Source organism: Polyodon spathula, chromosome 13, assembly GCF_017654505.1.
Source record: "Polyodon spathula isolate WHYD16114869_AA chromosome 13, ASM1765450v1, whole genome shotgun sequence".
Taxonomy (NCBI): domain Eukaryota; kingdom Metazoa; phylum Chordata; class Actinopteri; order Acipenseriformes; family Polyodontidae; genus Polyodon; species Polyodon spathula.
In genome coordinates this window covers 3027154-3053007 of record NC_054546.1, presented here as the reverse complement: position 1 = coordinate 3053007, position 25854 = coordinate 3027154, and the positions used below count along the sequence as shown (strand labels likewise).

The 25854-nt window shown below is 39.8% G+C and overlaps 1 protein-coding gene across 1 annotated transcript in view; it reads left to right on the top strand.

Moving 5' to 3' along the window:
* The first annotated feature begins 364 nt into the window (after positions 1–364).
* The window catches only part of fbxw4 (F-box and WD repeat domain containing 4), a 37841-nt gene continuing 12351 nt past the window's right edge, over positions 365–25854 (top strand). The window contains exons 1-6 of the mRNA XM_041268602.1: positions 365–781; positions 4933–5028; positions 5490–5675; positions 6305–6437; positions 7149–7243; positions 24740–24805. Of these exons, the coding sequence (XP_041124536.1) occupies positions 594–781; positions 4933–5028; positions 5490–5675; positions 6305–6437; positions 7149–7243; positions 24740–24805 (764 nt within the window). The 5' untranslated portion in view covers positions 365–593. The remainder of the gene's footprint in view (positions 782–4932; positions 5029–5489; positions 5676–6304; positions 6438–7148; positions 7244–24739; positions 24806–25854) is intronic.

Sequence of the window (25854 nt, the reverse complement as noted above, 5' to 3'; positions counted from 1 at the left end):
TAACTGTATCTCATGTATATCTGTGTGCTACCTCTAGAATTGGCGTTGCGTTTAGAAGGTAAAATTGGGTCATTATCATTCCTTAGTTGTAGTAGCTGTACTTAACAAAACGCAAAGATGACCTATTTCAACCATCAAAACAACAGCCTATACCTCATTAAAGTTTCTCAAACATAAAACTCTAATGCTAATATAGTATACAAATATTGCATTTAAATCAACTATTTATGCACATTGTTGATCTAATGCAAAAAAAAAAGAAAAAGTGCGTTTACTGTTACAAACTCGCAGTTTTAAACTGTATCCTGCTAGTTAAAGTGCTCTTGCGCTTCATAATACGACTACCGTACCCAGTTTATTACGACGTATTTGGATTGACGAGTACCGCCCATGTGACTCTGCGTTTGTTTTCGTGTGATGATGGCTTCCTCCCTGAGCTCTGTTGCTCACTAGCTGCCTGGAAGAAACAACATGGAAAAGGAGCGTTATCTGAAACAAACCCGCCACCTAAGAGCTCCAAACCAGCATCAGAAGAAAGAGAAAGTGAGAACCAAAGAGTGGAGAGGGGAAATAAATGCTCAGACTGACTGGGAATGTTGTTTTTATACCACCTGCCAGACGACATTCTCTACCTCGTCCTCTCCTATCTGGACTGCCGGGCTTTGAACAGTTTGGCCCAAGTTTGCAAGAAAATGTACAATTTCACCAGCAGGGACGTTGTTTGGAAGAAGATAGCGAAAGAGTGCATCAATTCTGGAATAACTCAACAAGGGAGAGACATGTAAGCGATATTTGTTTATATTTATGAAAAAATAAAACTGCCAAAAAATACACAGAACGGGTCAAAAGCGGCCTACCCCTTACCCTGCTTGTTATCGATGCGCAGTTGCTGCCTGCGAGAGTTTAGAGTCATACGCAACGTGCGCAGCTTCCTAGGCGTACAGTCACGTCATCGCCGCTGTGGTTTTGCGTAGGGTTCGTTGATGAATACCGTGTGTGGCTAAATCCGAAAATTTACCGTCCAGATCAATTGTTCTATTAGAAATGTATACGTCGTTGGCTGGTTCAAAATACACTTCGTTGAAATAAATACACCATGAATGCATGCAATCAAACCACCCCTCTGCTTTACAGTAAACAAACAGATTTCAGATTTTGTGACATGAGCTTCCCTAGCAGGAATGATTTAAAAAAGACGACTTAAGACACGTGGCCGGCCAGGAGGAAACATTTCTCACAGAATCACTAAAATGAGAGAGACCCTCATTTCTTAAGATTAGTAATTATGCTGGTTCTAGTTGGGCCGCTCGTTCCTTGTTGGAGGGCAGTGTAGGGAAACTCGCTGTTAATATTCGGTAGAAACAAGGCAAACTGTTTATTCTGATAATTAGGTACCTTTAAATCCAAACAAACACCTTGGAAAATATTTGTCGAAATGAAATGTTGTTGAAGTGGTTGCAATAGCCTTCATACAGTATAGTCCTACACATAATATTATACTCAGGCGTATATGGTAAATTAATTATCTATATTGGCATACTGTATATGCAGCAATAAGTCTCTAAACAGACATTTATTATTGATACTTTGTGTCCTTGGCTTGTGACAATGTTTATTTTATTTTTGTTACCACTTGCAGTAGACGCTAGTATAGGTTGCCTACCTTCTATAAAGCTGAACAGATGTTTACAGCTGTCCAACAGCAAAGCAGTGTGTCACAGGCTATCTTAAGGCCTTTGTAGAGCCGTCAGAAGTTGTAATCTCTGGTTGTTTGGTGTGTCATCAAAAGCCATTTATTATGTGTTCGCAGCTTGTGATGATGCTGTTGTAGCAGCCAGTTGTTATTTATATGTAATTGAAAGGGTAACCTAAGATTGCCGAGACTTGTCATTGGGTTTGCTGACACGTAACATAACAGAAAGTGACATGTTGCCCATTACTGGTCTAAGTCTGGGCATCTTTCATAGCAGATACTGCTTACGTGCCAAATGTTTACAGCCTTTGAAATCACGTAACACTGTGTAGCTGGGAGATGAGAAACCAGTCTTTTTCCTTTTCATTAATCTCTTGCAGTAATTTGACAGCAGCGTTGTGTGCTTTTTCATTTATGTTCTGTTATAGGAATATTGTTAAGGAGCTGAAACTCTCACCTAGTCTGGAATGTGTTCCTGTTATAATGGGTACAAAAATGGAAAAAGATTAGATGTCAATAATGGAATTTTAAAAATAATTGGGGTGTGGAAAGAAGGCATGTATTAAAAGCCCAAGGCTAAAAACAAACAGTTCGAAGTGTAGAAATTGCTTGAACAGGAAGAGAGCAGACCCTGGAGCCCACTGCAGTACTCTACCTGCATTGACAGTTGTGTGAGATGTTTATTTATTTACAGGGAAAGGGGAGACAGAGGGCAAACTGTTTTTTGCACGTGGCTAGTCTCGTGACAAAACCAAAACATTTCTTTGGAATATTGCTGGAGGGGTATCCTGACTGTTTAGTAAATTCCCAAGGTGACAGCACTGTAACGTGAGTCCTGTTCACCCCTTCTTTGCACATGTCAAGTGTATTAACCCTTCGTGCTGTTCTGCACTTGACGTATCTGCCATTGTGGCTTACAGTATGCAAGAAAACTCTTAAGAACCACTTAATTTGAGCAAAACAAACAGGATTGCTTGTTCTGCGTTCTATTGATGGTAAGGCACAATAAACTGCTTTCCCAATTTATTGCATACAGAGTGCTCCTGAAGGTAATATTTTAAGTTTATCAGGGCGCACTGGGTTTAGTCTGACCATGGTTAATACTGTTTGGCTCAGTATTGCAGCAGGTTGCTGGGACTACGTTTCCCGCTTGCAACAAATGGTGCTGCAGTTCGAATCAACTATAACTGATTCTTGTGCAGTGTTCGTGGCTGATGACTGTTTTCAAGAGATCAATCACATGCTCATACAGGCTTAATGGGTGGAATTAGCCAAGCCGTAGAACGGGTACTCCAGACTATGGGCTGGACCAAATCAAACCCTGATCGCCCTGAAAGACTGTTTATGCAATAATATCGCTAGTTTCCGTATCGTATTTTCTTAATCACGAAACCAAAACTAGCCATTTCCAATCCACAAAAGGGACGGAGAGAAGTTTTGCAGGAGTAGGAGAGACTGCCGAAAGCAACACGAATACAGCTGTTGACCAATCCCCAGCTGGTATTTATGACATTATGAAGGGGTGGAAACAAGGCATGACAAAAAGGCAGACGAAGACAGCCAGGGCAAGGGAAAAAAAAAGTCTGTGTTGTATTATTGTTTCATTTGAATACCAGTGAGTGAATGCTATTACATACAACTACTACTTTTAATAATAATAATAATAATAATAATCTGCTTTTATTTTTATTGCGTAAAATATTGAAAAATATGGACGTGACTTGGCAACTACCTCGTTTCCATGGTGTCTGCAGCATCGTGCTGCATTGTTCTGTCACTGTTATGAAAGCGTGCCACATTGTTTTCATGATTTTTGTAAAAATCCATACTGTGCCCTGGCTTGTGTCAGCAGCATGCAATGCCAGCATCCTCTACCCGACTGGCAAGGTGCTGCCCAGGACCCTGTTGTGAACAAGGCTGTATAGTAACTGCACAAGAATGAATATTAAAAAAAAAAAAAAAAAAAAAAAAAAACCTTGGGGTGAATAGAACATGAAAAAACCACCGTAACACTGTCGCCACTATGGGAAAAGGGCTTGTTTTGGATCCACGGGATTTCGCTTGGAATTTTTCTTGTGTTTTGTTACTGCGAATGCTTTCGCGTCCTCGTTCGCCAAGTGCTGACTTTGATTTGGTCCGACCCTATGAGTGACTGGTAGTTGCTGGATTGCTGAAATCCAGGATACGTTTTGCCAGCAACAGAATAAAACAATTCACTAAGCCTCGCATTTCTTCCTCGGCATCCAGGTAACAGATTGCTCTGTAGTCAGTTTAACCCCCTGTTGTTTTTCTTCTTGACGTTTGAACTTTCCCTTTAAGTCTATCATCTTCTAAATTTAGATGGAGGGTGATGGGAGTGCCACTATAAAAGTCAAAGTTCTCAGCTCTTTTTTAGGTAGGACAAGGGTCCTTTGCTTAGAATTTGATTTACAGGTGTGCGTGTAAGAGAGTTGGAATGGAGCTGTTGCTGAGGGGGCATGTGTGCTTCACATTTGTTTGGCAGTCCTATACCAAATGGCTGGTACTTCTTAAAGGAATTGCCATAACTGTTCTCCTGTTAACCCTTTCCCTCTGCTTATTGACAGCCTTCTGGCTTTGTGATTAAAACTTGCACTAGAGCAAGGGTGGCCAACCCTGGTCCCGGAGAGCCATAATCCATCAGGTTTTATAGGAAACCCTTAATCATCAATGGAACAGTTTCATTTTGACTAGTTAAAAAGCAATGGTTTCAATTTAAGTAGTAATTTGTTCAATTAATTAATTCACACATACTCTGGAACAAAAACCTGAACACCCTGCAGCCCACAGCTGACAATTCCTGATTTAATTGAACAAATTAACTTGCTAAATTGTTCAACAGCTTACATTCTTCAGGAACCCTTAATTGAACTAATAATTTGCTTAATTAGGCCTTTCTACTTGTTTTCAGCTCATAAGCAGTTACAGATTTCATGTTAGAAGTTGTATTTGCAACTTTAGATCTAATTAAGCAAATTTATAAGTTCAATTAAGGGTGCAGTTAAGTAATTGAGACCTCATTTGGGGGTCCCCGGGACCAGGATTGGGAACCACTGCACTAGAAGATACAAGGGTGTCTGGTACTGCCATCTAGTGAGAACCAAAGGAAGTGCATAATGATGACATAACCGTGTACTACATTGTTAAACGTACCAGTACTTATATTTATCTAAATAAATAAGCTACTAGTTAATTACAAAGCTGTGCTCTTTTGATTTTAGATTTCCTAAGATCCCTCTAAAGGACAGGGTGAAGATATCTCAGAACTGGCGCAGAGGACATTGCAGGAAGGAAGCTGTCCTCAAATGGAAGAACAAGTGAGTCATTTCTCTAGCTCAATCAGTCGTTTCTAAAGAATGCTTTGGAGCTTGCAGTGTGTTTCTGTTCAGTAGGAGGCAGCTCCTGTTGAGGAGTGGCTGTGTGATTGCTTTCTACATCTTCCCCCTTGGAGGGGAGTGTTTCTGCTGGGCTTGCTTATCCCAAGAAAGTTTTGTTTGTGGGCAAAGCTGTTTAGATCCGTAAAATATGTTTGTTTGGTCCCATTTAGGACTGTGGGACTTGTACTTGATTATCTGTCATATATTAAAGGTATAATAACATTTTCACTTCTTTGACTCGAGTGAATCATTTTTTTTTCATACCCCAGCAACACTGTACATCATTACAAGTGAAAGAACCCCACTTTAAAATATTTTAAAATATGTATTACCCATTGAATTGGTGTACCACGCTGTATCATTGTTTGAAACTCACCGGGTGTTGCTCTGTTGATCCACAGCTTGTTGCCATGGATACAGTTAGACAGCGATGTAATGTATCTGTCTCAGGCAGCGGACATCAGAGCGTACCAACTGAGACCAGATAGCGGAGGGCTCCAGCGGAAGCCTGTGGCTGTGTACTCTGGGCACTGGGAAGATGTGTGCAGGTTCATCGTGACGGAGTCTCACCTGATCAGTGCAGGAGTGTACGGTATTATCTTTTTTACTGTATTTCCTGTTGAAAGCTTTGTATTAACGTATGCATGTTACCTTCTAGTCTGTTACTGTACCTAGCTGGATTGCTGTCACCTATCTGGTACCTGGGCATGTTTCATAAAACTAAATTAAGATAAATACTGCAATTTAGTTGTACAATTTTTTTTTTTTTTTTTTTTTTTTTTTTTTTAAGCAGGCATACATCTGAAAGCACATCATAAATAATAGTAACAGAAGGGCCATTATAACTAATTTGCACAACATGTTACTCTCATCTGGCTGCTGCAAATCGTTTTCTAATGTGTATAGTCAGATTCATGCCGTGAGTAGTTTTGAATTAAAGCTATAAACTATGACTTTAGACTACACTTTCCAGACCTGTATTAAAAACAAAATTGCAGAGGGAAGTCATTCAGCCCTCCCGACTGTAAAAGTGGGTACAGACAGGACTCTCCTCTCTTCAAACAGGCTTTCACCTGCGCTAGGGAAGTATTTTCTGACATGGGTTTAATTTCCTGGCTCCCAGACCACTACTCAAACCACAAGGCTGCATTGCTTCCTTTTAGCACCAGGGTTCCTAGTGTTGAATAAAAAACTAAATCTCCTTTTGCTTTGCTAGAGACGGGAAGATCATTCTGCACCAGAAACAGGGCTCGTTCAGCATGGAGTACTCTGCTCACAACCAGGAGGTGAACTGCATTGACAGCAAGGGAGGTGTCATTGTCAGCGGTTCAAGGGACAGGACAGCACGGGTGAGCTCTGCTTCTGGGATTCGATATTGTGTCTGTTTGCTGTTTGCTGTTCGTAGATAGTTACTGCTCTATTAGGATTGCTTTGTGCATAGTATGTGTAAATTATATATATATATATATATATATATATATATATATATATATATATATATATATATATATATATATATATATATATATATATTATTAATTAGCGTATAATTAATATACATATTAATTATACACGGGAGAGCTTTGCCTCCCAGGGTCTAGACACGCAATACTTGAAATTAGAAAAAGAACGTAATGTCCCAGTTTGGAGAGCATCTTAAGTTTTTTCAAGCAATGACTGCCAGTCGTGATAAACTGTGTGGTAGAATTGTGATGTGAATGAATACCCACTGGGGTGCTAGATGGAGACCACTAAACTTGTTTAATTGTGACCGAGCCAGCTTCAAACAATAAACACTCAATAACTTAAAGATTTTTTTTTAAAGCATGTGGTAGAAATATCAGTGGTGTCCCCCTCATGGGGATTGAGCGATTGCTTTATTGTTTTAGTAATTCCTCGTTCTTGGCTCACAATTAATTAAACATGACAAATCCAGCAGATCAAATTGAGAGACACCCACACTACCTCAGTTGTGTGTAGGTCTTGGATTGTGTAGCACTAGGAGGCCCGTTGGCTGCCGCATGAAAATCTAAATGTTGTTTATTTTTCTCTCTATTCAGGTGTGGTCCCTGTCTTCCAACAGACTAGGCGAGTGTTTGCACACGATCCCGACTCTTGACCGGGTTTGGTCACTGGCCATTAGCCCCTCGCAAAGGTACAGAAGTTGTCTTTTGCTTGTGTTCATCTTTGTCATTGGCTCATTAATACATCGCCAACCTGAAAAGCCAGCTCTGTGTGTGAAGTACAGACCTGTTTTTGAGTTCTGTTTGTAACAACGAGACTGTGAGGTTTTGCTTTAATTATTGTTGGTCAAGAAAAGTTTTACTATTTGTGTGTTTGTGCATTTTTTTGTCAAGCCTAAATGTATCCTTTATTTTTATTCTAATCTGTTCTTAACTCCATAGCTACATCTAAAGCTGTTTAATTTCTACCAGGGTTGGGGTTAATTCCTGTTATTCATCTCCAATTGCTTTTTAAAATCAATTCCCAATTCCTGTTCCTTCAAAGGAATTGGATTTGATATTTTAGAGGCATAATAATTGTGATTGTTCAACTGCTTTTGTTTGAAGCCAATTTAATTGACTAACAGTGACTTTAATTAAAGTATTGTGCTGCCACTATGAGAAGCTAATTTTAACAGAATACCCCTGATTGCAATTGTGATCAACTATGTGTTGGAATTCATTAAAAGGGAATGGGAATGGGAATTGGAATTGGGAAATGGGAATTGACCCCAATCCTGATTTCCAGCGCATTGTACTGTGAATGAGCATTTGTTGATTTATTGTTTAATGCCCTGTATCCATGCATGAACAATGGATAATATACAGCTAAATATGGTCTGTGAAAAAGCATGTTTATAAATAACAGGATACCGGTTTTAACAGCCACCATTGTTAAACCCCATCTGATCATAGCATGAAACAGTAACAAAATTTAAAAAGAAATCACTTTTTTTTTAATTTGGAGTTAATTAAACAGGAAAGCTGTGTGTCATCTTTTCGAGTCAATGTTTTTAGTTTTTTCAGATTTTAACTGTTGTTAAATCTTGCCTCTCTGGTATTTTAACCAGTCTTATTTTTCTGGAAGATGATGTTACTAGTACAATAAACTTTCAAACTGAGCAAACAGCGGCACCTAGTGGATTCAAGGAATTACATTAACAGGGCCTGTTCTCCACCAATCTCCCACCACAGTTAATGGCGCATGTGGCTTCTAAGCATTAGTATTGTAGTAGACCCATTCTCAGTCACCTCTCCGATCAAGATCAATATTTGCTTGTTATCTCCCGCAGAAGGAGATAGAGCTCAGGCTTCCAGGAGTTCTATTTGCACATCTTGAGAACCACTCTGCCTAATTTCATAGCATGGACAGTGCCAGGAGCTATTGTAGGCATATATATAATTTTCCTACACTTGAAGATTTAATCAAATAATAGAATGTGAATTACGTGTATGGGCCATACAATTCAATTCAAACTTGGTTGAGAAGTTGAAGGCTGTTTACAGCTATCACTGTTGTTACAAATGGACGCCTTTGTCTCCAGTGCTGACAAATCCGGCACCTTTCAAAGGTACTAAATATATCACAATGTAATGTTTATGAAGGGGCTTTTTCTGCGCATTAGGAAACAAAGTGCAGAGTCACTGGACACCAACACAGGTGGTCCGATTTGTTCGAGAGAGTCTCCGATTTATAGCTTTTTTTTTTTTTTTGCTTGAAAGGTCATTTAGCGCCTCTCCTACGCAGATAGTGGCAAGTGATACTGCTTCCACATGCTGTTGCAGAGAACACAATCGCCTCTTCTCTTCTTCTGTGTCTTCATTACATAAAACGGTCAGATTTATATGTAGAGAGGCATTTATTTATGCAGTGTAACCTAGACGGCATGCAATACAATAACACCATCGGTTTCCAAGCTGTAATCTCAAGGTAAGACAGTGGAACGAGAAGTTAGTCAGAGGAGTTGCAACAAGTGCCACTAATGCATCGTGGTTGTTGTGGTAATGCTTCCACTTGGCGCCCAAATATCACCGTGTACACCTGTAGTAATTCCTGATATTTAGTTCCCATGGTGACTTGTTTTTGCCCTGCCATGACCGCTGTGAACTTCCTGAACAGTCCTACCTTACCTAGTATTCTCCCTGTATAGAATGTGTACTTTATAATAACAATAAGCTGAATCTTATTTGTTGTCACTCATGGCTGCAGATGGCAATTAACCAGCTATTACGGTTAACAGCCGGGCATGTTGTTTCATCCTGTGAAGGGTTATTATCCGACCTAGATAAAAAAAAAAAAATGTTTTTAAAAGTTGGCTGTAGATCGTTGAGAATATATAAGAAGATTTCTCTGAACAGGATATATCAGTGAAGTGATGCAAAATGCAGGAAAATGTACAGGAAATTAAAATGTCTCCTGTGAATCCAACATCACTGAAACTAAAGTGTCACTTGACCAGCTTGTGATTAGTCAGGCATGCACACCCACACGCTCACTGACATGTATGCACATAAAAAGTCACACCTGCACACAAACACACACTCACTTACAACCATCGCCCCCACACATTACACATATACACAGTCGCTGAAGCACAGACTCCCACAGACAGCCGTTCAGACTGTCACACAAGCACACCCTTGAACGCTAGTCCTCAATCAAAACCCCATTTGAACACCCACCCCCACACCCTTGAATGTGTTCTTCCCTAACCAGCCACACTGTGTTGCCAGTTAGTACCACCTGTCTAGCCAGGGAACGGAGTGTTTTTGAGCTGGTCAGCCATTTTATTAAGCTATGGCGCCACTTTCCCTTCAGCTTCTCCTCAATGTAAATTTCGGAATTAGAGACGATTATCCACGTCATTAATTCTTCAATTTGATGGCTGAAATAGCAGGGCCTGAAACAGACTGCTGCCCCCGGATAATGGGACTGCTCCTTTTAACATATTGATGATGGGAGAAGTTAATTAAAATTCCTTGGAATGAAGGTGTCAGCTAACCTATAAACCCATCGCTTTTAAACAAATCATTCTCACCGAGCATGCTGCAGGAGAGAAAAAAAACAAAAAGAAAGAGATGCCATATTCCCCCTTCAGGCTGAGTTTCTGTTTCCGGGTTGTTTGGTTTAGTGGTTTGGCGATGGGATCTGAGTGTTTTTTTTTTTTTTTTGCACAGTTCACTGACCAAAAGCCCTTGCTCTTTGATGCATCTCCAGGTGACCCTATATATAGTGTGTTTCTGTGGTCTCGGCTCTTTTTTGTAGCACAGAACTGTTTAAATCACACTCGGCAGCGACTGGCATCTTTGTTGGTGACTCCAGAGACCCGGCTGTGGGAACCCAGAATGCTGCATTGCTCAAAACACATTTGGCTCACATTATAGGTTGAGGCAGCTCTGCCTGGTTTGTGGGAACAAATGCAACTTTCTACAATCCTGTCTGGAACCCCATAAAAGTTCAGGTTAAGAATGCTGTTTGAATGATGGCCCTACAGGGCATTCTGGGCCTAGTTCCACTCTTTCCACAGGACTTCCTCATGACAGGAGCAGAGTGTGACATCTGTACTGCTTAGTGTTCAGTAGGCACCACTGTATTTCTTACTTGAGGTGGCAGAACGAGGTGTGGTATCTGAGTGAGCTCTTAGTATGACCATTGTAAGAAGCTCCTCTTCAGTACTTCACTGTGGTATACTCCACCACTTCAGGACAGACGGAGGAGGGTGGTAACTGAAAATAGAATGTGGCACCTAGGGTTGTTCTTCAGAGTTCGGGGTTAATTGCAATGTTCCACAGTAACTGGTTGATCTGAGGTTTAGTCCTGAAACAAGTCGTTAAAAGCAAAACAATTAAGGTTACAAGGTAACAAAAGCATATTCCAGCTTTTTAATTGATAGTAATGTGTAAATTTAATAGAACACCCCGTTGCTTCTGTAGTTTAGATTTGTTGTGCATAAGAAATCAAATCACTGCCACTGAAAATCTTGCAGAACTGTTAAAATAGGCAAATTAGTGATTGTCTACTTTAATTGATGACTTTAAGGTGCAATTTGTTTAAAATAGTAAGAGAAAAGGAATACATAGCCACAGCATGAGACTTTTTAGAAGTTGTTTAAGAGGTCTAATTAAAGCACAAAGTGGTCTAATATTTTCATACACGAGTGCCTATTGCTTCTGTATCGCTGATTACTGACCAAGAATTGAAATTCTCACACCCTGAGGTTTTCATGCAGGTAGGTGTATAAAGGATATGAGGTGTTCTAATAGATTTGCACATGACTGAATTTGCAATTAGACCTTTGCTTTGTATTTCCAAATATTGATATTTTTGGAGACATCGGAATAATTGAATTATTTCATGAGCTTTTAGTTGTATTTTTTTAATTTTTTTTTTTTTTGTATTGTAATTTGCATTAAATACTAATTGGTTACATAATGGTTAAAAACCAAACATCGTTTAAACTCTGCTTATGCAGTAAATGCATGGTTTGGCGGTTTGTGTTTGATTGTTATAAAGCATTTGTTATTGCAAGCTGCATTGCACAACATGTCAAACGTCTTCGTAGGATTGTAAGTCATGTCTAAAGTAAACCAGGAATCAGTCTCCTTATACTAGTTATTGGGCTGGTTTCATTTGATCCATTATAATGGTCTGTCTGGGGTTGAACCTGGCCTCAGTTTATACCAAGATAAGTGTCTAAGTAAGTGGAACGTTACAGTTAGACTGGAATCATGACAGGAAATAATCAAAGCTAAATTAAAAGCAAGTGATCTCGAATGAAGATCAATCAAACCATTTGACTTCTTAAAATGTATCTGTTAAATAAAACTCAGCTCTACAATGTTTCTATTCTGATTTGGCATTGAGTCCCAAATCTTATAGTGCGATGATAAAGAGCAGGTGTAATGTGGGCTGAAGCAAGAACAAGCTTATTAATGTGTTAAAATGGGAATAACTCAAGCAACTGTCATTTTATTTACATCTACAATTACCCGTCTTCCTTAATGTTTCCTTCGCCTAAATAAAACAATATCTTAAAGATTAGGTTTTCTTTCACCTCCTTCTGTCTATTATATATATATTTTTTTTTTTAAGCAGAGTATTAGTATTTATTTAATTTTCAACTTGGGGGTCAAATGAGCAAGTACTGTGGTGAGAATGGAAGGATTCCACCATTGGAGGGGCTGAAGAGAGTCATTACACAATGCATGTTTAAATATGGAAACCCAGTAGAAAGAAAAAGGCCCTTGTGTTGCAAATGTAATTGTTCCAGCTTCACGCTTGAGGTATCTAAAGAACTGGGAGTGAGAGGGGAGAGCAGCAGCTGTGTGCTGTTTGGTTTGGGGGAGAGCAGGGGGGCAATCTACTGATATAACGATTCAGGTGGTGGTGTAGGCTAGGGATATATCTGTGAAAGTGAATCAGGGGCTCAAATGTAAAACACCCATTACCTTAGTAAAGCTGATTGAGTGCAAAGACTTGTAGACAGATGGTAGTAATAGTTAGATCAAACTTTTGGGTTTCTGAAAGCTTCAGTTCTTTTACTTATTTATTTTTGTGGCTAGCAGGTTAACCTCGTCAAACAGTGTGCAACCAGGCCTCTCGAGGGAAATGCCTTTTTTTTTCTTACCTGAGCTATACAATATAATGGTCTCACTGGCACATTTAGGTGAAGTGACCCAGCTGAGTTTCCTCCCTAGCCTACGGGAGTGCAGAGGCAAATGCGGTCCTTCTGGATTCCCAGCCAAGTTCGGCAACTTGGCACCACTGGGATTTAAACCAGAAATCTCCTGATAGCTTAAGATATCCTCTAGTCTATTTTTAAATAGATACTGTACCACAAGTTTGGTTCTTCAAAAAAGTGTATCCAAAAATAGCAATAAAAAGTAGGTTGCTAATCCCTGTGCTACATTTAAAAGCTTATTTAAAGTGAGCCCAAGTAGAATGTAAAGGCTGACACAAATTATTTCTGAGTGTTGCAAATTGGTCCACCCCCTGTCTGAACAGAGTCTTTGTCTCCTGCTTCAGGCTTGAGCCTGCCTGCCTGCCTGCCCGTGTGGATTTTTGTGCCCTCTTATCTGAAAGAAGGTCATGATTGCTACTAATGGCTCCTAATTTACATCCCATTCCTTATCTTGCGGATAGTGCATTGCCTCTGGCAGTTGTATCTGTGGCATTCTGAGATGCCATCTTCGCTAATGGAGCAGAGCATTCGAAACAAACCCCAAGCAAAGATTTCCAGCAAATAACTCTTGGTAAACTGATACTGGGCTGTCCTTTTTTATAACTTTTTTTCTCTGCTAATAAAACCAGTCTGTCATGAATGGGCTGATCACAAAACACTTTGGCTGTTTGTTTGTTGGTAGGATGCTCAAAATGCCCATTGTAAGTAGTAGTGATATATGTACATTTCTATAAGTCATGGCTTTTGGCATTCTAATTTTCTTGTTTTATTTAATGTGGATGATTAAAATAATGATCCAGATTGATTTATAACGACAGGAAGGTCGACTTATAAGGAAATATCTAGATGGTTTAAGTGTTTCATTGTTTCAGTTAGGAGAGCACAGGCAGGCCCAGTGACACTAATGTCTGAATGTTTTATTGTTTTCACCCTTTGGCTTAAAGAAAAAGAATAGTAATTCTGATGTGCCCTGCCTGGTTATTTACCCTTTGCAGTGTGCCTTTGTTTTTCCAGCTTTGATCAGAGCCCCTCCAACAGATAATTTAGCAATCGCATCCCGGGGTGGAAGTGTGGAGTTAATGTTAAAATAGCTTTTTTGCTTCACTGGCGATGGAGCGGAGAGAAAAGGAGGGGAGGAAAAAAAAAAGTTCATAAATCCTTCATGGAGAGCTGATTAATTCGGAGAGGAAAAGAGAGTACAGGTCGCTGTCACAGAGGTTGCCATTAAATAGGCCAGCTATGCAAGTGCACAATATAAAACCAAATATGTGTGTTTCCCAGTGCAGTTTTCATGAAGCAAGCTAGCATATAAGAAAATAAAGTTAAGTAATAATTGATATGATTGAGTAAATGTACTCAAAATACACAGCTTCTGAAAATCCGCCCGTGTGTAAATGCATACTTATTTAAGATGTGAATAACACTGTTTATACTAGTTTGATTAATCTACAGTAATATATGTGAAATGTTCCATAAGTGTCAAGTCAGGTAAAACACAATTTCTGGCATACAGTTTTATAATAAAACAGAATATTTAAGTAACAGTACTTGGTTTGTGCCACAGGACAGGACAGGACAGGGCAGGATGTTTCCCTTTGAAGGGACACAGATCTAGCCACGTCACCAGAGACTTAGGTTGTGTTTATTTGCTCATAACATCAATACAATAACAGGCTGCAATGCTACTGTGTGTCAGCCAAATGGCTTCAAGGTCTGTGTAGGTAACAGTGGATCAAGAGGGATATGTCATTCCACTGGCCAAAGTTGCGTTTAAAATGTTTGTTTCGTCAAGTGTTAAAAAATAAATACATTGTCGTGTGAGAGCAAGAGAGAGAGAGAGAGAGAGAGATTTGTACCAGTGTGTTGAAAACGTACTGTAAGAAATACCTGCAGTCCACCCCCTACTCATTGGCTTCTAACAAGAATAAAACAAATACAAAGCAAGGCTTGAGTTTGTGATGGTGAAGTCACTTTCAAGTAGTTATGTGAAATCTGAACCATGACAAATTAAGTTACTATTTACTTGTCAGCTTTTAACATTTCCAGGGGAATTTAAACTTACTTGGTTGCATGCTTTCCTGATGGTAATATTTGTACAAGGTGAGTGCATCTCTGTCTAAATAACCTTTATTATTTTATTTAATTTAAATTAAAAAAAAACAAGTATATTATGTAGTATAAATGTCACAGTAAATACTGCTCTAACATCTCTCAGAATACTTAGTGATACACAACGATTTCAAAATGCTTATCTTTTTTCCCCCAAAAGATCCATTGCACAATAGTATGATTTTATTCATAAAGTCCATGGTTAACTTTTTTTTCTGAATTTCTTATTCTGCTCACTCACTATCCAATACTCATGAACATGCGTACAAAAGAACCAGCACTCCATGCTTGCACACACACAACAAACCATGCAGACACATTACAAATGCATGGGCCAATAACAGAACAAGCTGACTTTAATCATTTTAATTTTGTATCTAATTGAAAGAATTCAGGTCTGTAGAAGTTACCTGAAACCCTGTGGCCCAAATTGGAAAGGCAGAGGAGCGGTGCTGGGGCATTGTAATAAAGGGCCTAAACTGAGCATCAAAGGGTCACGCGCACAAAGCCCAGCAGTGGTGGGGTCTGTACTGACCACTCCAAAGAGGGGGGTGGGTAGTGGGTTCTGAGGCAGTGAAGGGAGAAGCTACCCTGAGGAGAGGCGAAAAAAAGGGCCTTTTTTTTGTCCAAAACTCATCAAGCACATCTACAAAGTTGTTGCAGGGCAATGCCTCTGAATTTTTCAAAAGAAAATGATTGTTTGATAAACCGCCCTGAATTGCCACTTTCTCACAACAGAGGGAGGATCACCTTTGACCTCTATCATTTCAGAGCGGGCTCGCTTTTTTTTCCTCTTGCCTCCATTGCTTCACCCCACTTAACCACAAAACTTTGATACGCATCTCTTGTTTTTTGTTTCTTAACCATCTCTCTCCCTCTCTCTCTCGCATTGTAGAGTGGGCTGCGCCTTTGGAGTCGGGAATGCAATTAGTTAAACACAAAAATAACCAAAAAACCTGCAACAATAACACGATAACGGACTGAATGCACATTCCCACACTACATATAGAACGTGTTTTAGCAGGAGTTGAGAAAGAGACACTGCTGACAGCAGGGGGTGTCCTGAATAAACTGAATCAATATTCCTCTGTTGCACAGACTTTCTATAAAAGCCACTTCATTAAGGAGCAATCCCATACAGATATTGTTAATAAAAATAATATGCATAGTGTTAAATTGTTTTCCCAGTGTTGACCTTAGACTATGTTGCCGTGTTTGCACTTTGAAAACATCAGCATTGGAATGGTATAGTGGCCCCCAAATTTTGGAGCTGATCTTTTTGTGGGGTGGCTTCTTTAACCTGATAGGTCATGAGATACAAGAACTTTTGCAAGGAAGGCCAGCTCATATTACATGGCAGTACTGTCAGGGTTGAATGGGTGGGGGTTTGATAAAATGTAGTGAGCCCCGTATTGCCAGTTCTGATTGAGCTAATTGATAGAATGTTTGGTAAACAGCAGTGTGTGTTTTTAGAGAAGACTTAGAAATCAATTGGTGTTGGTTTTGAGTCCATTGGGTTGTTGATATGAGAGGCAGTTGAACGTCCCTGAATTAAACACACGTTCCACATAATCCCCAACTTTGAACCACTTTTGAGTTGGCTAGATTGATCACACAGTATCATGCTTTTTGAACAAAGGAACCCACACAGATTATGTCATTGATCTGTCTCAAGAAAAACTTACAGAAAACACTTTTTGTGACAAGCATATGGCTCCAACAACCAGTAAAAGGTTTACTGGAGCTTTTGAACAATAGTTGCACCAGGTTGTAACAGTGGAAAGTTGGTGTGCATTAAAATACCTGTGCTGTGTAGAAATGTTTTATTCAGGGTGCTATTACGTGACTAAAGACTGATGCCAATGCTGTTTCATGAAATAATTGATTAAAAACCCTTATTGAAGAACCAAGTGGGAGTAAAGTATACTGCCTTAGGGCAATTATAAACCTCTAAAACGTACTCTGAAAATAATTTATTACACTATCTTCTTAAAGTAGCCAAGCTCCATGGAAATCGGAGGATACCTAATACTCTTTCTAAGCACTGGCTGACAGTTGATTTTTTTTCAGCCCATTATATCTGGTGATTGTGTTTTTTAAACATTGTCAAGAGGCTGTTCCGCCTGGGCAAGCAAAAAGCTGTTTTTGGAATGTCCCTCTGACCCTGAATGATGTGGGTACAAATGAAAGCCAAAAGGTCCCTGAACTCTGGTGTTAGTTGGAGGGAGGGGTCCCAGAGAGGAGGCTGCTAAGTGCAGAGAGCCTTCCCCGGATGAGGATTGTATAGTCCAGGCTGGTACAAACACATCATAACCCTTTTAATTCAAACATGTTTAGCTGCCGAGATGAAAGAGCTTTTACAAACTAGATACATCCAAGCAACAAAAGCGAGTGTCAACCGAAACAAATTGACATCCCCTGCTAGGTTCAAGGGTGGTGGGGGGCTTTAGTAGAAATCCATATTTACCCTCCCTAGTTTTCACATACAGTGGACTCCAGGAATTTGTGTAGCCCATTTCTTTTTTTATGTTTTTTGTTCAAGTGGCAGACACATGCTTTTATCAGAAACTACTTTGCATTGTAATGTGCTTTTACTTTATTATGTGTTTTTATGAAACGGATATTTTAAAATATGCATGCAGGATAGATTCAATAATTTTTGTCCCATTGATTCTCATCCACTTGTGGTCTCTGCTTTGTGTTTGAGCTCTACAAAGAATTGAAGGTCTAAAGTTACAGTAAATATGCAGTATGACAGTTAAATACATCTATATGTCAGGTATTACTTGGAACTTGTTTCCAAGATTCCACAATACCCATAGTGGTTCTATCACTCGTCCATTACCAAAATCTTAATCTTTTTTTTTTTTTTTTTTTTTTTTGCAAAATTACTTCTGAATATCTTGTTTTATAATATAGGTTGGTTTGAGCTTTAAAGGGTGTATGTTTTTTTTTTTTTTGTGCAGATCTGGATCCTCAGTCTGCTCCCCCTGACCTCCTGCACACTAACAGGTTTAGCCTTGGCTGTTTAAATGAGATCAGCCTTCTCCGCGCTCCGCAGACACAGTCTGCTAATGAAGAGAGGAAAGCCCATTTCCTCTGAGCAGAGCGGGCCTGGGGAATGATAGAGTGACTGTGAGATTCATTAGCAGTGCTCTGTTTGCATGTTGTTCTTTAAAAAAAACCAAAAGAAGAAAGGAATGATAAAGCAGGGTGGGGATCAGAGGAAGCAATTAGCGAGCTGCAGATTCAGAGTGGATTAAAGGGGCAGAGCAATACCTGGTCAAGGGTGCCCAGGCACAGACACACAGGCACTGTCACAGGTATGAGTGTAAAGCAGATGGAAATCCCTTTACAGGGTGAAATAATGACTTTTGCATAACTATAAAACCACCTTCCTCTTACCAGGGGCCATTCTGTCTGAATAAAGAGTTTGTAATGTGCATCCAGCAAGATAGGGTTGTGTATCTGTCTGGTCTTTTAATTCTACATCATTAAAGAAGTCTGTCTATTGAGTTACAGTACAGTGGGCATGCACAGGTGTTTCTTTCACAATTAGTATTTTATATAGTAAAATTGTTATTAATGACTTAAACTGACCTAACAAGAATCAAGGGAGTGCTGGAATTACTGTTAAACAGGATTTTTTGCGGCAACTTAATTTCACTAATGGCCTTCAAGGTCCATTGTTGCTGTAATAAATTTTTGAGGTTCTTTTTCTTTTAATGTACAGCACATGTATGAATAACATATTTACTCGAAATTAGCAAACATTTCTTGCTTATGAAATGTTCTTGTTTTACAGTACTCCATTCTGCAGCTAAACTGATTCCCACCACCATTGTAACTTCTAGTGAAATGTTAAAAAGCTTTCATTTTAGTTAAGTAGACTGAAACACAAGGTTTGTGTGTCTTACTGAACACATTGATTCTTTGGGTGTTAACTATTCCTAACTCCAGCAGCATTTTGAATCTTACTATCAATGTGAAGTTAAACTGGGAAAAATACTTAAACTATGTCAACAACACTTTCGTTATTAACCGGATCATGCTGTGAAATAGTGAGCCATTACAATCTATTAATTATGATTATTTATTTATTTATTTATTTAAATTGGATCTGGTGGTTAGTGCAATGGGACTAAGAAGCAAATAGGAGATCCTAGGGTTGAAATCCAACTCGCCAAGGAATACATGACCTTAAATGGGCAGATGGCCTGACCACCTTGTGTCAAAATGAAACCAAATGGAGCAAGATTGTGGATCACAGTCAGGCTGCCTTTAAAGTCCTTGGTACTTGTGGCACCTTGTTTGCTTCAATTCGCAACACTTTGTGTATGAGAGCACAACGCATTGATTTGGAAAGTCCTCAAGGATGTGAATTGTTCCACTGAGAAATCTTCTTCAGATCTGAGAAATGTCTCTGTTTTAATGTGCTGGGTAGCCCTTATTGCTGCTGATAAGGCAGGATCCCTCTATCGCAGCCCTGTTGCTTTCATAGTGAGATCGGTATCAGGAGACTCATGCAGTCGGCACCAGCAGTGCGTTGGAGGCACAGATGGCCTCTGTTACGAGTGAATTAAAGGATGGGAGCATGGAGACAGCGGAACTGAGCAGGAGGAGGAGGAGGAGGTTAGCTTGCAAACCACTTGGGTCATCATTTAATTTCCAATGGTCAATGATAGTGGACGTAACACCAGATTTTTCTTTACAAAATAGATCTACTTGATATCTCAACTATCGCAGAGAATTCCAGTGGATTCACCAAGAAATGTAGATGTAATAGCCTGTAGTTTTCAACAGCCTGGTATTTCTTTTTTCTATTTTAAAATTTCCCCAGAAAATTTATTTAGCCAGTTAGTTTATGTATAAAGCCCTCTGCAAAGCAGATATATTTTGATATCAGTGTGAACAATCACACTGGCTGTGGCTTGAAGGAAGCCGTGCACATGAGCAAATTTGGAAATTGATTGCTTTTTGATGTATTTATTTATTGAGTGATTGATTCTTTGCTTGCTTGCCCTAATGTCATTTTTAAATGTATTGTTTACAGAGTTTACTTTATAATGGCTGTTAATACTTAGTAGATAGTGTAATTCTAAACTTAATCGTGGGATGATCAGAAATAAAAGATGAACACGAAAGTTAAAATCATTGAGTACCTTGAGACACAAAAAAGGACTGCATTGCTCTCCCGTTTTCTAACAGCATTTACACTTTGAAGCAGGTATAACCCTTCCTCTTTCCTTCTTTGCCTGTGGCTTGGTCCAATTAACTACAGAACTCAATGCAGTTATCAGCAGCTCCCCTGTCGGAGTTACCTTCACTCGCTGATCCTTGCTGCTTATTCTTGTTATCCGTGTTCATATTTATCAGTATTCATATTGGAATACGGGGTATGCAGACTGAAATAATTAATTTTTTAGCCTTGTCTGCCCCTAGCCCAGGTGCTTTTTCTTTTCATGCCCTCCCTCTTTCTCTACTTCTCCCCATCTCTCAACCCTGTCTGAAACCTTTCTTTCCCAGCTCTCAGGCCACACAATGAGCCAAGAGAGATAATTATTCCTATTTGGAGAAGCTTGTACTCTCTGTTAACAGCCAACTCCCCCCCCCCCGACAAAATAAAATCATTTTTAATAAGCAGCTTGTCTGAAAAACTCTTTTTGTGGAAAGGCCTAAATTGTGCCAGTGGGAGGGAGGCCGACGGCCTAATTTGGTTACAGTAAGCTGCTCTGATAGGCTAATTGGGGACTTTTTAAGTTGGCCTCACCTGGTGGCTTGGGTAATTACTTCCTACCCCATTCTCTCTACACTGTTACCTGTTAGCTTTATAGGGGGGGGTTCCGACCCCATTGTTCTCCTAAATACAGCACTGGGACAAATGTCGCCACAGCAGGTAAAGGAATGAAAGGGAGAATGTTGTGAGGGGACAATGGCAGGAATTCCTCAGTGGTGCTGTGTGCTGATTAGAAGCTTTCCCAGGGGCACCAGTTGGGTGCAGTAACTCCAAGTTACTTAGAACGATTATCAGTCGCTGCAGATGAATTTACCAGTGCGTTCTTGTTTTGCTTTTTTAATTACTGATTACCTACACCGTTACATGCTAAATATGAATTTGTGTAATAAAAAAGACTGCTCTCACACAGCAATCTGCTTCACTTAGGTGTTTTAATGGTAACTTTGTTTCACTGCCAAGTGCATCATAACATTTTCCAAAGTTGGGTTACTTTTATACTTGTATAATTATTTATTTTTATTTTTTTTGCTGCTTCAGATGACTGGCATTTTTCATTCATTAAACTATTCCTATGAAACAATGTGTTATTAAGCCTGCAGTTAATACTGTGTGAACAGGGCCATCGTTTACTCAACACGGCACAGCAGCAGGAAAGGATCTCTTTTTTTGTCCTTTTATTGAAACAACCTTGATGTAGTTTTGCACACAAGCACCTACCTACCTAACTAGACCCTGAACACCCAGCTAGATAACAGAGTCTCATTGGTGCTGTCTGCTCTTCACTCTCAAGGCAGCTCAAGGTGAACCACTCAGGTGAGCAGGTGTTTGGATCTCTCTGTAACTCTTTGTTGCAGTGTGAAAACAATAACCATGTGAAGAGTGGTGTGGAAAAGCATATGCTCCTGTTGAAATAACCAACGCAAAAAAAAAAAAAAACTCTTGGGAAAGAGCAGGGATGTGTTATGTATAGGAATCTGTGTTGGTTTGGACCTAACAGTGTTGTTACTGTTGGAGCTCTTTTCTCAGCGGGAGATGAATTAAAGTTTGTGTGACCCTGGCACTAATTTCATGCTACACAGTACCTCGAATAATGATGTCAGCTGATTAAGTAACCAAACCGGCACTGTCGGCAGTGAGCCCCGGCATGTTCCAATGCTCTCCAAAGCAGGCGGCATTTTTTTTTGGGGGGGGGGGGATACCTACTGGTAGCGAGAGAAGCCTTGACCTTTGCTGCTATAATATCACCGTTTCACAAGCCTGGTCTGTCTTTTATGATCCACTCTGGGTGCATCGCCAAAAATTGTTTTTAATTGTGCCAGTCTATTTTTTTTTTTTTTTTTTCTCAATTAACGGCAGTGAAGGATGAGTAATCGAAGTAATGGAGAGTAATAAGGGCTTTGAAGAAAAAGCCAGCCCCTATCCCTTTTGTACCTTGTGTCACAGCAGGTCAAAGGTCAGAGAGCTTGCATATTCTATTAGGGCATGTTACCTTCATTTGGATAAATTAGTTTACCCAAAAGTAATTAAAATGCCAGCGCAGGCAGGCAGAGCTGAATACATTTGATGGTCGTGCCGCTAACTGAGTTGACAGCTGCCAGGGCTGTCTGTGCCAATCTGCCTCAGCACTCAATGGAAAATAAACACAACCCTGTGGCCTGGGTTGGCAGCTTGTTCTTCCCTTCTCCACTTCTTTCTCACTCACCCACTCTCTTTTTACTTCTGTCCTATCTGTCTCCTCCTTTCTGTTACTCTGTTTATGCCTCTCACTCTCACTGTTGTTCCCTGTTCCTAAAGCCATGTTTCTGCTTCTTTGCTGCCCTTCCCTCACTGCTGTCCTTGCTCTATTCCTTTTTAAACTCTGCCTCTCACAGTCTCTCTTTCTCTCTCTGACACTGTCAGCTGGTTTCACAGACCTCGAATAACACTAATCTTGGATTATCTAATGTTATTTTAGGTAATGTAATCCAAGATTAGTACTAATCAGGGTCTGTGAAACGAGCCATTTTAATTCAAGTTCGGGTCTAGGTTACAGATTAGTTGCCTTGGTGTTCAGCACTAGGCTATCCTGGAACTTGGGCTGAACCACAAACCTCATTTTTGTGGTTGTGGGTCTGGAAGTGTTAAACTATAGTTTTAACAAGGGGTTAGAAAGGTTTTATGGTAGAATGTATGTTTACAATTATATATATATATATATATATATATATATATATATATATATATATATACACACACACACACACACACACACACACACAATACATATACATATATATATATATATATATATATATATATATATATATATATATATATATATATATATACATATTTCTATATAAAATACACATTTTCTAAAGTTGTGAATCTCTTTTTTATGGTCTATTCCTTGTGTTCGATTTTTGAAAGGTGTTCTTATTTTATGGCTAAATACGTTCATATTTGTCCAATTTGTGCGTGCTGGGGTGCATATCTGAAAGGGGTAGTGTGTGTTTGTGTCTGTGAGTGTTGGTGGTCTGATAATTCACAGGTAGCTCAGTGACTGAATAAGAGTAAAGGCTATTGGTGTTTACATATGCGGAATGGTCCCCTTGGCGAGAAGTGAAAGCAGAGCAGTGATGGGAAAGCCACAGGTAGCAGGGGGGGGGGGGGCATTTAATGGGGGGGTCTTCAGGTGCTGAGCGCTCTAAATGTGTGACACCTCAGCCAACTTTGTACCTCTGCACACAATACAGGGGGGGGGGGGGGGGGGGGGGGGGGTGGGGGGGGGGGGGGGGGGGGGGGGGGGGGGGGGGGGGGGGGGGTTGATTCCTCTACTGCATGCCTGCAGCTGAGTAGGGGACTTGCAGAGAAGCCGGTGGGGAGGCTGTAATCCCTACCACAGGCAGGTCAAAACCACAATCGGACGAGAGATTAAAGCAACTGTATCTCTCCCGCCCCCCCTTTTTTTTCATCCCAGTCGACACACCTAGCTACTAATTCAAACCTGTCACTGAAATCAAAGAGGTGCTGAATGCTTTTCTTACAGGAGAACACATGCTTAAAGAAAAGAAATAAAGAAAAGCGTTTCGGTAAACTATTTGTCTGCTTGAGTGATTCCCCCCCACCCCCCACAGGGGCTTATATGTTTTTAGCCGTCGTAATTTCATTAGCCAGCCCTTTCATTATCCCATCACCTGAAACATGGCTTAGAAAAGAAAGGAAAAGGCTTCTTTCTGTAACCCTTAAAATAGATGGTTCTGCCTAATTGAAATTTAATAAACTGTTAAGGAAATTGCTTATTGTTTAATGTTTTCACCTGTGGTGACCCAGGTGCTGTAGGTGAAAGGTAACAAAAGCAAGTAATTGGTAATTACTCAAAACAAGATCATGTCAGAAATCTAATAATGACCCGAATAAATTAGGCAACACTTATCAATAATGCTCACTTACTGGAAATATTTGAATTCCTGTATTTTCCCGGAGTGTGAGTTGCAAAGGTTTTCCCCTGGTCCGGTAAAGGCTGTAATTGAACTCTGATCCCCACACTGAGCTATCCCTCATCCTGAACAGGAAAGTCAGACTCGCTTTCATCTTTGAATGAAACTAATTGAAGTCTCGAAATTCAGAGTTGGCATTACATTAAGAGATTCTGTTGCTGTATGAGATTTGATATGTGATCTATGGTGGTACTCAGATAGATCTCCTCTAATTTGCTTCAAAATACAGGCCTGTTTTTGTTTTTATTTCACAGGGCATTCAGGTTTCTAAAGCACCTGCTTGTGTCAGACTAACGGACATGTAAAGAAGTAATAATAGTCCTCACGACTCTACCAACACTGCGGATCAAGACCAGAGCAATATTGTCTCTCCTAAACTGGAGCTTTTCATTTTTTTAATTTTGTAATGTTTAGCTTTTTCTTCCCTCTCTGATTCACCAATCTAATCAATTTTCTTTCTGTGTGCTGCTCTCTTTGTCAACACAAAGATCTAAGCAACACATGGCCTTGTTGGATGGTTCATACTTGAATAGCCGTGTATTCAAAGCTCTTACTTGGGAGAAATGCACGCATTTTCAGCGTTGTCACAGCAATCGCTGTACTGGGTACCATCCTTTTTTGACGGTTGTTCTCTTTCCACAGCTCCTTCGTGACTGGCACAGCCTGTTGTGGTCATGTGGCACCTCTGAGAATCTGGGACATGGAAAGGTAAAACTAAGAAATACAAATTTTAAAAAGCAGCTACAGCAATGAGAGTCATGTGCAGGGCTGCTGCTGTCTGCTTGACAGGGCTTTGTCACCTTAGATCACTATGTAACTCTCATTGCCTCGTTCACATGAATCCTATGCTAACATAAAAACATGTTCACACAGTACACAAAAATAATCATGTTGCAAATATTTTCTAGAGTGTTCTCCTTTGACTCATCATTATCACATGTACATAACATTAGGCTGGCTCTTACCTATGAACCAGAGTCATTTTCATTGGTATTGTTTTGTGTTTAAGGTTTGGTAGCTCCTTATCTGAGCGTTCTGGTAGAATGGACTGTCAGTGGTTATAGTTTTCGCTCTCAGGATTCTGTTAATGTGGCTGTTTCAAGGGTTCGAACACGTATGCGAGAATGATCTTTTCCATGTTAACTCCCGAATGGTTTCCATCATAGTATGAAGAAGGAATTTGATTATTTTTCCTACTCTGGTTTTAAAGATTGTATCAGGAAATTGTTTGGAACCTCTTGCTAATGCTTCTCCCTCAGTCCACATTAACAAATAGATGTGTTTTATTTATTCTGTTCTTTTGATGTTTGCCACCACACATGTTTTTTTATTGTGGTGTTTGTACATTGCAATTGTCTTTTTTTATTGTTTTCCAGGAACCCTTAGTAAATGAGGCATCGGTCTCAATGGGTAAATCCCCTGGTTAACTAAATAAAAAATAACTTGGCATTATACATGGAGAGTTGGAAAGGATGGTGTTACAAAAACCCTCCTGAAGTTTTAAGAGGTTTCGTTCTTGACAAGAATTCAGCTCAAGAATATTTAAAAAGGACTTTTTCAGTTAGTTTTGTTCAGTGTTTTTTGTTTTCTAATTTTGTGTTGATTTTGGAGTGGTTCAAAAGGAAAGCTGAGGGTTTAAATCTGCTACATCTCTGGTTGACTTGTAAAACAAGAAGGGTTTACCTACAGCTTAAATGTTTAGTGTCTTTTGTAAGAAGTTGCCGTTCCAGGGTCTTGGAGACCACCTTACAAGGGAA